Source organism: Urocampus carinirostris, chromosome 17 (genome assembly GCF_059441175.1).
Source record: "Urocampus carinirostris isolate Australia breed hairy pipefish chromosome 17, RoL_Ucar_1.0, whole genome shotgun sequence".
Classification (NCBI taxonomy): domain Eukaryota; kingdom Metazoa; phylum Chordata; class Actinopteri; order Syngnathiformes; family Syngnathidae; genus Urocampus; species Urocampus carinirostris.
In genome coordinates this window covers 10,328,396-10,343,752 of record NC_142365.1, presented here as the reverse complement: position 1 = coordinate 10,343,752, position 15,357 = coordinate 10,328,396, and the positions used below count along the sequence as shown (strand labels likewise).

At 40.5% G+C, this 15,357-nt stretch overlaps 1 protein-coding gene across 1 annotated transcript in view; it reads left to right on the top strand.

The window, feature by feature from the left end:
- The window catches only part of pds5b (PDS5 cohesin associated factor B), a 35,263-nt gene that overhangs the window by 7,068 nt on the left and 12,838 nt on the right, over positions 1-15,357 (top strand). Inside the window, exons 2-22 of the mRNA XM_088320793.1 lie at positions 6,117-6,244; positions 6,310-6,513; positions 6,578-6,664; positions 6,731-6,828; positions 6,906-7,032; positions 8,309-8,389; positions 8,464-8,604; positions 10,025-10,140; positions 10,219-10,313; positions 10,381-10,526; positions 10,605-10,756; positions 10,891-11,004; positions 11,080-11,161; positions 11,241-11,289; positions 11,379-11,518; positions 11,613-11,728; positions 11,803-11,908; positions 13,052-13,212; positions 13,322-13,445; positions 13,526-13,684; positions 13,811-13,879. Of these exons, the coding sequence (XP_088176919.1) occupies positions 6,137-6,244; positions 6,310-6,513; positions 6,578-6,664; positions 6,731-6,828; positions 6,906-7,032; positions 8,309-8,389; positions 8,464-8,604; positions 10,025-10,140; positions 10,219-10,313; positions 10,381-10,526; positions 10,605-10,756; positions 10,891-11,004; positions 11,080-11,161; positions 11,241-11,289; positions 11,379-11,518; positions 11,613-11,728; positions 11,803-11,908; positions 13,052-13,212; positions 13,322-13,445; positions 13,526-13,684; positions 13,811-13,879 (2,475 nt within the window). The 5' untranslated portion in view covers positions 6,117-6,136. The remainder of the gene's footprint in view (positions 1-6,116; positions 6,245-6,309; positions 6,514-6,577; positions 6,665-6,730; positions 6,829-6,905; positions 7,033-8,308; positions 8,390-8,463; positions 8,605-10,024; positions 10,141-10,218; positions 10,314-10,380; positions 10,527-10,604; positions 10,757-10,890; positions 11,005-11,079; positions 11,162-11,240; positions 11,290-11,378; positions 11,519-11,612; positions 11,729-11,802; positions 11,909-13,051; positions 13,213-13,321; positions 13,446-13,525; positions 13,685-13,810; positions 13,880-15,357) is intronic.

Genomic DNA, 15,357 nt, shown 5'->3' with positions numbered 1-15,357 from the left:
ACAAGGAGGATAAGGTTATAGTTATAATTTACACAATATTTACACAAGAAATGTCGGCATGTAGGATGTTACATACAGTTTGGTATCGTAAGCGTTTGTGCAATTATTCATTTGATATTTGCAAGCCACAGACTATTATTACACAATCCCCTGATCCAAACCCTACATTAGGCCAAGGAAAAACTCAACCTCAGCATGAGGAAAATATAGAAACCTTGACAAATGACAACATTGAATGTTTTTGCACTGTACTTTGAGTTGAAATCTGTTGTTTGGAAAGTACTATACATATATATTTGGTTTTGATTTGGCTGATATGGAAGGGAATGAATCAATTCACGTATTTTTTTTTTTACTGTTGTCTGTGTTTGTTTACTTGCTGTGTCCAAAAGCATTTCTTTCTACATAAAAATAATGCATCAAGCGTTATTTTCAAGTGAGCCGTATCTCTCTCTTGTAATTTCACTTTTTTTGTTGGCCCCTTCAATTCAGTCTGTTAAGTGTATTCCGTTTTATGGCCAGTCTGACAACAGAGCTGTAAATTCGACAGGATTGTAAAACCACGGAAAGTGGAGCTCACGCGGAGGTCTGGCAAGAGGGTGATAATCACTGTGTACCTAAAAAAAGAAAAGAAGAAAAGAAAGAGCTCCTGCAGCAATGCGAAAAATGCAATTTAAAGCCCGTACCTGATTCAAATTGTGCGATATACGGCGCACCTAAAAGCCTTATAATACTTAGTCGCGAAAGGTAAATGTTACAGACGCTGCCCTATTTACAAACGAGAGTTCCGGACGATCGTTTGTTAATTGCTTCAGTGCTATATTTTGTATATTTAATGTCTCATCTCATCTCATTAGCTGCACCGCTTATCCCCAGTAGGGTCGCGGGAGTGCTGGAGCCCATCCCAGCAATCATCGGGCAGTGGGCAGGGGACACCCTGAACTGGTTGCCAGCCAATCGCAGGGCACACAGGGACAGACAACTCATTCACACCTAGGGACAATTTGGACCGGCCAATTCACCTGAAATGCATGTCTTTGGAATGTGGGAGGAAACCAGAGTGCCCGGAGGAAAGTCAGGAAGTCCGGTAGCTGGATGTTTAATGTTTATATAAGTATATTTAAGGCATGTATAAGTAACCTGTATTGTTGTACTAAAAAAATGAATATTTCATGAAATAATATGCTCATAAAAAATATATAAAGTTAAGTTTAACTTACTTTTGGAAGATGAGCTTCAAGAGTTAGTCGACTTCTTCCTCCGTGGTAAAAAGTGGCCGAAAAAAAGCGATCCAACCATTTTCTCAATGGCATCAAGCTTCGATATTCCACTTTCATTTCAAAAGAAACGGCTTGCCCCTTTTTTTTACACTTTACACCAACCATATTGAATGGGTGCTCGAGATATCAAACAATAAAAATGTCAGTTTTTAGCGCGCAGGAGATACAGTATATAATTTTTACACACGAACTAGGAAGAAGAACCTGGATTTCTTCTTCGGGGTGAATACTGGGTGACCCTTTACAGCGCCACACGCCGTTAGCGGTGGAAAGAAGCACTACAGTACTGTCCTCTACTTGGAAAAAGGTGCACACAATACAAAATCTATTTTACAGCAATGTCCGTATATTTTTCGGCATCCCAAAATAAATGTTCCTGTCTGCTGTTCTTTTTCGTAGGTCCAATGCGTCTGTATACCTTGCTGCTAGTATAAGATAGTTAAAAATGTTAAAGATGTGTCACAAAAATACTAATGCTTTACCTCGGGAGAAATAAAACGGCTGTTTATTAATTTTGACAGTGAATGGAGTTGTCAGAAAGCTTCTTTGTTATCTATTACTAAAGTTCGACTGACCTATCGGACTGTTTTGATGACGTTCCCTTTAGCGGAGAACCATTTAATGGATGCATGAAGTACGGTAACCCCAGCTTCTACTGTCGCGCCTTATAGTCCGGTGCGCCTAATGTATGAAAAATATACCGTATGACAAAGTGCAGAAAATAAGGTAGTTATCAATGTAAATGTGATGTTGAAATTTGTGTTTGCTCTTAACATTTTAAGTTGAAGCTGAATTTGTTAAAAAAAAAAAAAAAAGACATAAGAAACAGCTCGAATCTACATATATGTATATATATACATGGGGTAAAGGTGAGACCTGTTTGTTGATGCGGCGGACAATAGTAAATACATTGGGGCGGTAGTAGCTCAGGAGGTAGAGCGCTCGTTTTGGGTACAAGGGATCCCTGTTCGAATCCCGGCTTGTCCGTGTTACATGTCCAAGTGTCCTTGGGTAGGACACTGAACCCCTAATACCCCCAATAAGCAGGTTAGCGCCTTACATGGCTGCAAGGCCGCTATTGGGAAATGTGGAGCACATTTGGGAAGTCATTGACTTGAAAAGCGCTATATATATGCAGATCATTTCATTTCATACATTTAGACCTTTAAAAATCTGGAATGGTGTCTTCCGATGATGAAAATGAGAGTCAGAGCGATGAAAAAAATTAAATAACCAATAATCGTACTTGTGTAACTAGTGTATTAAAGGAAAGGTGTATAGTAGCTAGTTTCTCTTCCAAAAACTTTCATTCAGTAAAAACATTGATTGGAATACTAGGTAAAAACACATGAATTATCATACCAATTTGATATTTTATAAAAAAAATAATAGGTTAATTTTTGTTTTCCTTTTTTACATATTTTTCTTTTAGCTTAAATTAGTTTGCTGTGTTAGCCGTCTCGCCCTCGACACACACAGATTGAGCTGATGGTGCCTACAGACTGTGTGCACGCTATACAAAGTAAACAAAGTGGTTCCAGAGATATATTGAAAGAAATCATTGAGTCAGAAAGATAAAAATAAGATTAAAAAGAAAAGAATATTGGGACAGAGCGTCAATATTTATAAGGTAGTGCTTGTAGACTGACCTAAGTTGTAAGCGCATCGGACAATTGTGTAATAAAAATATTGTGCAATAACATCAGCAGCAACACTGTTCAAAAATAACAATAAAATACTCATATACATTGTCTATTCATAGTGAAAATATTTCTTTTCACAGTTTAGTGTGTTTGTTTAGAGCCGTTATGGCTCTGGTAAAGAAACTGTCTCTGAGCTTGCTGGTCTCTGTTTTATCGGACCTGTCGCGTCTGCCAAAGAACAGCAGGTCAAAGAGCTGGTGGCCGGCGTGAGAGGAATCTTTAATGATGTTGTCTGCTCTGCTGCGGAAGCGCAACCCAGAAATGTCTTCCAGACTGAGCAGAGAGCAGCCGATGATTTTCTGAGCAGTGTCGATCTCAGGATCTAAGGATAGAATGATGAATGTTCCTGTTCGCTCCTGGTTTAAACAAACGACAGAATCTTTGCTAGAAAGACACTTAATTTCACAATCTTTTCATTCCTTTTGTCTGTCTTGTTGGACATACTAATTGCCAGCACATTTTGGAAGACTATATTGTGAGGACGTTAAAAATATTTCAGCTTACTCGTCAAAATGAGCTTCTTGCTTTGTTGGTGTAAGCCAGTGGTCGCCAACCATTTTGAAGCTGAAAGCTACTATTTTGTTACCTATTAGCAGGAAGGGGTACCAGTTTGATATGCATTTCTAAAATAACAAATATCATTGCTTATTATGTAATGCCAGGTTTTAATTATGAGTAGTAGAGTTAAAATATACTCAGTCAACCACTTAAAGATCTGCCTTGTGTAAAGGCGATGAGTGGTTTACATGTATAGGATAATTTTAGAAATAATTTGGGAGGTGTTGATCATGTATACTAAAATACTGTTCATGTCAATGATTTCTCATGCCAGTTAGATATCCAATTTTCTAGAAAGTTGCAATTACCTATTGCTACTAAGCTGCTTCCGGGCTACTTGTTGGGCAGCACCTTGGTAACCCTTTGCATTGAATGCATTGAATTTTTCAGCCGGAAAATAATCTTTATGTAACCGCGGTAGACCTGTCCCACCAAAGATCCACATTCACGCTTGACTGGATGATGAGGTTTTTATCACAGTTTCTGCAGATGAAATGAGTCACAACATTAGCTTCTCTGCTGGCTTTGATCTCTTTGATCTCGTTGGCAGTTCGCTCTGTAGACTCCCCAAAGCAAATCAAAGAGCTTTCTTTTCAATTTACATAAAATACATTTTAGAATATCAAAATACATTTTCACATCCATTTTAACAAGAGATCGTATAGTGTTCTTTTTTTTAACGTTTACAATGAATTCAGCATATTTTCCTTTAGTCTGAATTTTAACCAACATCGTCCTTTTTATATATATGAGAAAATAGAAATAATAACAATAATGAGTATAAAAACGGATACAATTTACTTGCAGATGAAATGAGTCACAACATTAGCTTCTCTGCTGGCTTTGATCTCTTTGATCTCTATAAGGGGAATTAACATTTTAGCACAACAGAAACAAAACAAAAATACATCCAAACAGCTTGACAACATCAATCACATTACTGTGCATTTTGAGAGATTTGTCAGCTGTGGTTATAATGTTTAAAATTAACTTTTTTTGTGGAGCACCAAAAGATGTGTCTTACCGTTGGCAGCTCGCTCTGTAGACTGCCAACAAACCCCGCCTCCCGGTCACATGTCGGAAGCCAAAACTAAACCCAACCCCATACCAGCAAGTGGCACTGTTGGACTCATCATTGCAGGACACTTACCAAAAACTATACACATATTTCAGCAGGAATTTCAATAAAACAAAAGTTATTATTACACCCGTTACATATGTATTAAGTAAGAATTGATTTCCAACATTAATGCAAAAGGTTCTGTAATGTCAGCGCTAAAATGACGCTATGTTTGTTTATTGAACATCTTTCTCTTCACTTAGAGGGGACAGTGTGTAATATTTAGTGCCTCTTATTGGTACAAAAAACTTTATTCAGTTAAAAAAAATTGATTTATGTCGGTGTTTTTCAACCTTTTTTGAGCCAGGGCATGTTTTTTACATTGGAAAAATTTTGCGGCACACCACTAACCAAAAATGTTATAAAATGACACTGAACAGTATGTTTAATTACAATATAATTGATTATACCCCCAGTTTTTACAGCACAGACACTTGACAATGAGATAATATTTGCAGAAAATGATTTATAAATATTTTATAAAATTTTAAATTTTAAAAAAGTGACATTGGATAATTTCTCATGGCACACCTGACGATCTCTCACGGCACAGTGGTTGAAAATCATACATAGTGGTTACCTGAGCGTACATAGCGGTTACCTGAGCGTATGTGCCAATCCCCCTAGTAGGAGGTGGCTAGAGTCAAGCACCAATTAACGATTTTGACTCTCTGGGAGATTAATCCAGGCGGCACAGTTCTGAGGTCTTGGGAAGTTTGTATGTTCTCCCCGTGCTTGCGTGGGTTTCCTCCGGGCACTCCGGTTTCCTCCCACATTCCAAAGACATGCATTTCTGGTGGATTGGCCGGTCCAAATTGTCCCTAGGTATGAATGAGCGAGCAAGTTGTCTGTCCCTGTGTGCCCTGCGATTGGCTGGCAACCAGTTCAGGGTGTCCCCTGCCCACTGCCCCATGATTGCTGGGATGGGCTTCAGCGCCCCCGCGACCCTACTGAGGATAAGCGGTGCAGCTAATGAGATGAGATGAGGTGAGATAATTCAGAGGAGGGGATTCCCAGCCCTTTCGCTCACTCAACTGATGTGCTGCAACATCTCGTTGGGACCCCTAATGCCGAGCGCCAAGCAGGGAGGCAATGGGTACCAATATTTTAAGTCTTTGGTATGACCCGGTCGAGGCTCGAACCAGCAACCTCCCAGTCTTGGGCAAGAGCCCTACCCCCAAAGCCACCGAGCTAATCCGAGTAATAGGCAAAAATACATTAATTATCACACCACAAGTTGAAGAATTCATATTTCATGTAGTGGCATCCATACCTCGTAGTCACCGCTCTGTTTGTCTGGCATCTTGCTGCTACACTGTGCTCATTTGGCATTTGTTTTCGTTTGCATTAGACAATACGGTGCCATCAAGCGGTCAAATATTACAGTATGTACCTTTAAGGGTTTGTTGCAGTTTTCTGCTAGAAAGTCCCAATTTTGTCATATTTTGCGCTCAGGCTGTGAAGAGCTCCGGAGGATGGCTCACTCTAAAGCCCGAGCCGCTGACGGGAAGGTCACCTACCCTCCGGGGGTGAAGGAGATCTCCGACAAGATCTCCAAGGAGGAGATGGTCCGTCGCCTCAAGGTGAGTCCTGTGGGATTATTTTTGTTTTTTGTCCCCTCTTAATTATTCCTCTTGTATCCCTCCAGATGGTGGTGAAAACTTTTATGGATATGGACCAGGACTCTGAAGAAGAGAAGGAGCTCTACCTGAACCTGGCCCTCCACTTGGCGTCTGATTTCTTCCTCAAGCACCCCGACAAAGACGTGCGGCTGCTGGTGGCATGCTGCCTGGCTGACATTTTCCGCATCTACGCTCCAGAAGCGCCCTACACCTCCCCCGACAAGCTGAAGGTAGAAAAAGAACTCGCGATTCTGCCACCTGATTGGTCTTTTTGACTTTTTGTGTTCTTTGCAGGATATATTCATGTTCATCACCAGGCAACTGAAAGGTTTAGAGGACACAAAAAGCGCTCAGTTCAACAGATACTTCTACCTGCTGGAGGTTTGTACTGTTCATTTGGATACAATTTGAGGATAAACTTGACAAGCTTTTCGTTTTTCCGCACAGAACATTGCCTGGGTGAAGTCGTACAACATCTGCTTCGAGCTGGAAGACAGCAATGAGATTTTCACGCAGTTGTACCGCACACTTTTCCAAGTCATCAAGTGAGTCATCAGATCCATTCTGGCCTTAAATCCATTCTGGCCTTAGATAGCCCTTCACACAACCGCTGTTTCCATAGCAACGGCCACAACCAGAAGGTGCACATGCACATGGTGGACTTGATGAGCTCCATCATTTGTGAAGGTGATACCGTGTCCCAGGAACTGCTAGACACGGTCCTGGTCAATTTGGTGCCAGCACACAAGGTGGGTAGATGATAATACGTTATTCAGTGAGCCCTTTGCTGTTGGGAGCTGGCACTGCAACCTAAAAGAACTCTTATGTCAGGGGTCGGCAACCCAAAATGTTGAAAGAGCCATATTGGACCAAAAAACCCATTTTGTTCGGAGCCGCAAAAAAAAAAAGCCTTGTATAAGCCCGACTTAATGCAACATATGCAGTATGCATCTATATAAAGTATATTGCCGTAATATCAGAAGGACTAGGTTGGATGCAGCTCACCCAGTCGAGAATGACGCACAACTAACTACACTGCCCCAAGTTTAACTTGAATGCAATAGTAATGAATTACAGTATATCTCATTGCTTTGATAAAATTAAATAAATGGAATAAAGAAATCTAATTTTGATGCCTTTTTTTGTGTTGGATTCGGGGGGAAAAAATGGAACGTGCAAAACGTGCCCTTATCTGGGCAACAAAAAGAGTGCAATGAAACGCAGCTTGCTTATATAGAAATAAGATAACAGCCTGTTGAAAATGTAAGGTAAATTAAATTGCATTGATGTGGTTTAACTTTGATTTCTGCTCAGTCATTTTTGTCTTTTTTACCTTTGGGGTCCATGGCCGATCACATGTTGCCTGGCCCTTGACGCTTCTTCTTTAAAGGGGGCAGAGCTTGGGCTCACACAGCTCAGCTCTAACACAGGCGACACGGGAGAGAGGAAAATAAGCAAAGGAGAGATGTGCTGCCATTTTGCATTGCATATTAGTTGTCTAGGCGAGAGTTCAAGCCCGACAGCCACAACTTCACATCACAATATATGACTTTGGTGCGCTCGAGGCAACAACCTGTGTTTTTATAAATTGATACAAGTAAAAAGCTGCAGTCAGTTCCCACCCATGAACTCGCACAAACTGATCTTCCCCATCGTCTCATAGTTACACCCCTAGTTAAAATGTGATATTTATTCTACGCATTTTTACAGCATTGGAAAAGGTTAAAAAGGTTTGTGTTATGTTTGTTTTCCTACAGAAAGTATATTAAAACAAAAATATATTTCTCTCCCTCAACTTTGTAAATTTGTAAACATTTTGGGGAAAAGCGCCAGAGAGCCGTTTTTTTTAGCCCCGGGTTGCCTTCCTCCGACTTATGTGGATGTTTTATTGTTGTCGTTTTTTTTTTTTCAAAAGTAAAAACAAGTCAGTTTTGTGAAGTTTGTTGAGTCAAACTAATGGTTTTAAGTCTGGTTTAGTGGAGAAAGCACTAAAATATTTCCGGTGTCTTTTCTTTCTTTATACAGAACTTGAACAAGCAAGCATATGACCTGGCTAAAGCACTGCTGAAGAGGACAGCTCAGTCCATCGAGCCCTACATCACCAATGTGAGATTTTTTTATTTATTTTTTGCGTTTCATGCGTTGTGTCGATGGCTCGCTAACGTAAGGGAGGGGTTTAGTTCTTCAACCAGGTGCTGATGCTGGGTAAAACGTCAGTGAGCGACCTATCGGAACACGTTTTCGACTTGATCCTGGAGTTGTACAACATCGACAGCCACTTGCTTCTTTCAGTGCTGCCGCAGCTGGAATTTAAGCTCAAGGTATGAGTAAAGCGAAGGGCTTTGCTGCTCCGTTTTGTGTCTTGCCTAAAAAATAAAATTGTAGATGTGTTGTGGAGCAAGTAAGGGTTTAATTCTTTTTTTTTTTTTAATCTACAGAACCCATGAGGACATTTCCTTATTTTATTGTTTAAATAAATGAGTGGCCTGTAATGATTTAAAAATATAATAACCATATTTTCCGGACTATGGGGCGCATCTAAAAACCATAAATTGACCAGAAATTTGAAAGTGTGCCTCATAACCTGGTACGCCTTGTATACCGGAAAATACGGTGAATAAACTTTGAAAATTCTTGTGCGATAGTACAAGAGGTTTTATAGTATACTACTGCATTTGTGCAATGATTGAGCTATCAAAAAAATGGCAAACCATTGTATGCAATGGGTAAAATTCTAGGCTGCGGTGGTGAGAGTGCCGAAACCTAACCACTAGATCACCACTAATATAGATGACATATGTAAAGACATTACATTTTCGGGAAAAAACATTTTGTACATACATAAGCCGCACCCGACGATAAGCCGCATGTGCCCACATTGAAACATGGCGATATTTTCAAAGAAAGACGTTACACAGAGTTTTGATTTTATACAATACCTTAACCCCTAAAAGGTGCCAGTGGGCCGCCAGACTTTTGCTACACAAATGCGTGTCTACAATGTCACCAGTCACTGAAATACGTCATGCCACATATAATCTGAAAGCTTAAACTCTTAGTATTAAAGATATGATGACCATTTCAGAATATACTCATCATAGAAGCATCATGATCAGTCTGAAACAGGATACCTGAAATCTATGAAGCCGGCGTAACTCACCCTTGCATCCCCTGGCAGTCTTCAACTTCATTGAATGTCTGCAAAAATGGCTTCGTTACATCAAGGACAATCCATAGAATCCAACCGTGTCAATATTTACTCCAAAACACACGATATTGCGGACAGATAAATATAGTCCACTGTGCCCTTTATATGACAATTTTTAGATAGGCTTGATATAATCCGGTGTGCCTCATAGCGCTGAAAATACGGTAAATGCATTTTTCAAACTTGTCATTTTTACCCAATAGTTGCTTTTGGAAAGGGCGGGTTTTGATTTGGGGTGCCTATTTATTTTTATTTTAAACTAAATTACAAGACCCGATTATATCCAACACGGGATATTTAATTATCAATAATTAAATTTGCATTTTATTGTAGATGTGAATATTATTTGATTCCATTATTTATATATATAACCATTATTTATAACCCCAGATTAGATTTCTGACTCCGATCGACATTAAGAAGACTATTAAGAAGGTTCATTAATTGCTGTCCCCATTCTCAACAAAAATCTCCAGCAAATTACAATTTTCTCCATTTTCCATTGTACTAAAGCACTTCTTTCGTTTTTGCAGAGTAACGACAACGATGAGCGACTTCAGGTGGTCAAGCTGCTGGCAAAGATGTTTGGCGCCAAGGACTCTGAGTTGGCGGCACAGAATAAACCATTGTGGCAGTGCTACCTGGGCAGGTACATTCCAGAGGCCCAAAATCAGTTTTTGTTCAGAGTAATTGGTGCCTACATGAACACTGTCACCCAACTTTGCAGGTTCAACGACATCCACGTGCCCATCAGACTGGAGTGTGTCAAGTTTGCCAGTCATTGTCTCATTAACCACCCAGACCTGGCCAAAGATCTCACAGGTACCTGATGTCCAATCACTCATTCGTAACACACCAAAAAATATGCACGCATCTTCTTTTCTGACAGATTTCCTGAGGGTGCGTTCACACGACCCAGAAGAGGCCATCCGCCACGACGTCATCGTTTCCATCGTCACCGCCGCCAAGAAAGACCTTTCACTGGTCAATGACGCCTTGCTCAACTTTGTCAAAGAACGCACCTTGGACAAGCGGGTGAGGTTTCGACCGACTTGGAGCCGCAGTGGCTTTTGAGAGATCCTGTGCGTCACATTTGCATTTGCGTCCTCTCAGTGGCGTGTGCGCAAGGAGGCCATGATGGGCCTGGCGTCCATCTACAGAAAGTACTCGCTGCAGGGTGAGGGCGGTCGTGAGGCGTCCAAGCAGATCTCGTGGATCAAAGACAAGCTGCTGCACATCTACTACCAGAACAGTATTGACGACAGGTGTGTGTTTGTCGAGGAAATCCTCTGGTAAACTGTCTGAGCCTAGCGGCTCTCCAAGCAGATGCAGCAATAGAGAAAACCCTGACAACCAGATTCAGCGTTGACATTTCTGACTGCACTGCCGTGTTGTCCAGGTTACTAGTGGAGCGTGTCTTTGCGCAATACATGGTCCCTCACAATTTGGAGACGGCAGAGCGGATGAAGTGTCTGTACTACCTCTACGCCACTTTGGACACCAACGCTGTCAAGTGAGAAGTTTGGGAGGCTCGAAAGCAACCGATCACTCATGCGACTGCCATCCGAACCCTTTTTCTTTCTTGCAGAGCCCTGAATGAAATGTGGAAATGTCAGAATCTACTGAGGCACAACGTCAAAGATCTCCTGGACCTGGTCAAAAAGCCCAAGGTATCTTTTTAAAGTCTGACAATTTGTTATAATGTGTTTCACCCTGTGTTGAATTTTAAAAATGTTTTGCCGTTTGCAGTCTGACACCTCCAGCAAGGCCATTTTTGCCAAAGTCATGGTCATTACCAGTAAGGAGCATTGAAGGAGACGTTTCCAATCAATTCAAGAGACAACTGTTAATATTATGCATCCAATAAACGTTGTGTATGTCTTTCAGGAAACCTCCCCGATCCGGGCAAGGCGCAGGATTTTGTCAAAAAGCTCGCTCAGGTCCTGGAGGACGACGAGCGGATCCGAGACCAGCTGGAGACACTGGTCAGCCCCTCGTGTTCCTGCAAGCAGGCTGAGTTGTGCGTGGTGAGTCCTTCTACACTTGCTCGCAACATGCATGCCTTTGTGTCCCTTTTTTAAGTCTCAACTACATGTTTTTTTCCCTCAATTTCTTGTATAGCGAGACATCACAAAGAAACTAGGCAGTCCCAAGCAGCCCAGCAATCCCTTCTTGGAAATGGTCAAGTTCCTCTTGGAGAGAATTGCTCCTGTGCACATAGACACAGAATCCATCAGGTAGCTACCGACTGATTTTGGCAAAAAAGGCTAAAAGGGCAAAAAAAAAAAAGTCAACTTTCTTCTCTCGTCAGCGCTCTGATCAAACAAGTCAACAAATCCATCGAAGGAACGGCCGACGACGACGAGGAAGGAGTCCCTACAGACAGCGCCATTAGGGCAGGACTGGAGTTGCTCAAGGTAAAAAAAGATGAGTTCACCTGTAGAAATTAACTTTTCAAACTACTATTAAGTTGTCATAAGCATTTTATCTTTATTTTCTGGTAGAAACATTCATCTTTTACCCCTCCAACATGGATTTGGATTTTAGAGAAATTCTAATGTGGTCACATTTTTTATTATTGAAAAAAAAAATAATGTTTTAAAATTTCTTCCTTCACCCTACCGAACAACCCCTCCAGATTTGCAATTAAATAAGTAACTTTAATTTTTTGTTTCAGTCCCAGAAAATGGGACATTTCATATATAAATGCATTCTCTATCTCAGGAGTCACCTGCTACTCGTGAAGAACACCTGAGTATCCTTCTGAAAATAGCTAACCAGTGATGGGTCATTGTAATTTTCTAAGAATTGTCATAATCAGAATCACCTTTATTATCATGGTGTTGCTAAAACAAAAATGGAGTTGCACTCCAGTTGGCCAAATACACAATATAAAATAAATGGAAAAATAAAAAGTTGTCACCTCTTATTTTAAAGTATTCACATCTAAAATAAAATAATGAAAAACCAAAAACTACACCACCTAGATAGTGCACTTAAAACCGAGTGTTCCAAAATTGATGGTTTAATTGTGTGTTGATTACTCTGGTGGGGGACGCTGGAGGGATGAAAGCATGACCAACTTAGGTGCCGAGGTGCCTAACTTGTTTGGGTGTTTGGGCATTTGGGTTGGCCATGGTCCCAAAATATCTTGTGTGTTTTTTGCTATTTTTTCCCTTTTATTTTCTTTGTTATTGTATGCGTTTGTCTTGCTGTCGGACACCCCTCCAAGATAGATAGATGATTGCTCTAGGGAGAAGCTATCCTTCTGTGATATGCCTATATCAACCCTACTTCTATTATTATAACATGGTAATAAATAAAAAAGGCTAGCTAGTTATTTTAGAAATTCACACACAAAAAAAATTGGTAGCCCTTTGAGGTAATCAAAAAGTGGCTCTCAGATTAAAAAAGGTTAGGGACATTAACTCTATTTCTTCTATGATGTATGTCAAGATGGTTTAAAATGTTTTTAACTTCAGTAGGCATCTTTATTTCTGTTTTTAAGCACGATTTCTGCTCATAATATTTGTGATTTGAGTTACACTTCTGTCCCCCAGGTGTTGTCCTTCACTCATCCGGTGTCCTTCCACTCTGCGGAGACTTTTGAATCTCTGCTGGGCTGCCTGAAGATGGACGACGAGAAGGTGGCCGAGGCCGCGCTGCAGATCTTCAAAAACACTGGCAGCAAGATGGAGGAGAGCTTCCCGCACATCAAATCGTACGTGCCAGATTTTAATTTCTCTCCTGGAAAAGCACACGACAGAATTAATTTTTTTGTATAACGTGGAGAGTCGTTGTGTATTTGTTCCTCATCCTTTCCGTTGTAGCATCCTTCTACCAGTCCTGCAGGCGAAAGCCAAACGAGGCCCACCTCGCCAGGCCAAGTACGCCATCCACTGCATCAACGCCATGTTCGCCAACAGAGACACTCACTTTGCGCAGATCTTTGAGGTCAGTCCATGTGCTGGTTTGCTGAGTGCCACGCATTGAGAAATTGACCTAGCGGTTGTGTGTGTGTGTGTTGTACTTAGCCGCTACACAAAGGCCTGGACCCGGCCAACCTGGAGCAGCTTATCACCCCTCTGACCACGTTGGGTCACCTGGCCCAGCTTGCCCCGGAGCAGTTTGCCGCCCCCCTCAAGTCGCTAGTGGCCAACTTCATCGTCAAAGACCTACTCATGAACGACAGGGTATGCGTTTGGGAGGCCAGGCAAATATGCACTGAAGAGACCTTCAATTCTTGCGTAGCTCTTTTTAGTCTGAAGAAATAGTAAGACAACACGTTGTATTACATCTGAAACAGTTTCTTTGTTCAGATTGCAGGCAAAAAGACCACCAAGCTTTGGGTTCCTGATGATGAAGTTTCTCCAGAAACTATGGCTAAGGTGAGTAGAAGGCCCTAATTGTGGAAACTTAAAATAATGAAATATAGACTGTTTTATATATATATATATATATATATATATATATATATATTAGTTTATCTTTCTTTGTTGTTTTTTTTTTCTTCAAATTTTGAATTTCCTCCTTTTTGTTCAAATGTTGAAATTTTGTACAGGTAGAAAATAGGGCAAAAAAATAACAGAATATTCTATTATATAAGTTTTTGTGGTATAGCTTAACAATAAACTGTAAAGGCCAGAATCCTGCAACAGATGTAAACAGTCACGGTTGATTACTTGTATATGTTTTGGTCTCGTCCCAAACTTGATGACTTTGGACTGCAATTTTTCAAACATTAAGTAAAGTCCTTGGCCTCCAAAAAAACACAGACCCACTCTTTTACCTATTTAGACTCCCGTCACCACTGCGCCAGTTTTTACCAGCACAAAATGTCAATTCCTTTTCCACTCTGCTTGCAAAGAAATGTATTCTCTTTAAGTGGATACATAAATACTCTCCAACACACAACAAAATGGATTCAGGAAGTTCTTCAAAATGTGAAGCTTGAGAAAATATTCTCTCTTAAAGGTTCCATACAGGCCTTTCACAAGAACTGGCAACCCTTTTTACTACACATAGACACTCTGCAGTTTTAAATAGATGATCATGAGCTCTAAGCTGACCCCGTTTTCAAGCTATAGTCTTATTTTTTACTGACAAAAATCCTTCTTTTTTCCTTAATTATTTTCTCCTTTATTTCTATTATCATTACTAAATTGATTATCACTGCTATTATTTCTTTTCTATACATCCATCGACTTTTTTCTTATTTATTTACTCCATTTTACGTCATTTTCGTTTTCTGGATGTGTGAACGTGTGGCTGAATGTGTTGTCTAGATGGGAAGTTGCATACGTTAACTTTGTTTTTCAATGGTCTTGAGGCGCCCTCTGACAGCCCGAAGTGCTACTACAGGCTTTGAAGGCAACGTCAAAACAGACAATGGAACTCGTTGCCAACACTTTTTATTATCGATTATATTGATTCATTGTTGCAGCCCTAGATTACGGACGCGGCAACCACATATTGTAGAGGTAAACCCTCACTGTTCTTAAGCACTTACTGACACACTTATTCTTCTTTTTTCGCCTTCCAAAATGTACATTGATATTTTTTCAGAACAATAAACCTTTCAAGATGCTGCATGAAAGTTGAAACCTTTTTTACTTGCTCATGCCATTTTCTGGCTTGTGTTATCATTGCAGCCTCTATCGAGCTCATTATATTGCGCGTGCAAGTATGTGCATTCTTTAGAGGCGCTCGAATTGATTTTTTTTTTTTTTTTTTTAATCTTTTGGGGGATTGGGGTGATGTTTCAATTGAAGTTGAAACAGGGCTTTTGTTACTTACACCCTATTCATGTTAGACTAAAATACTGCAGCGACGAGCATAAAGTTACTCTCCAAGCACCCCTTTCCTC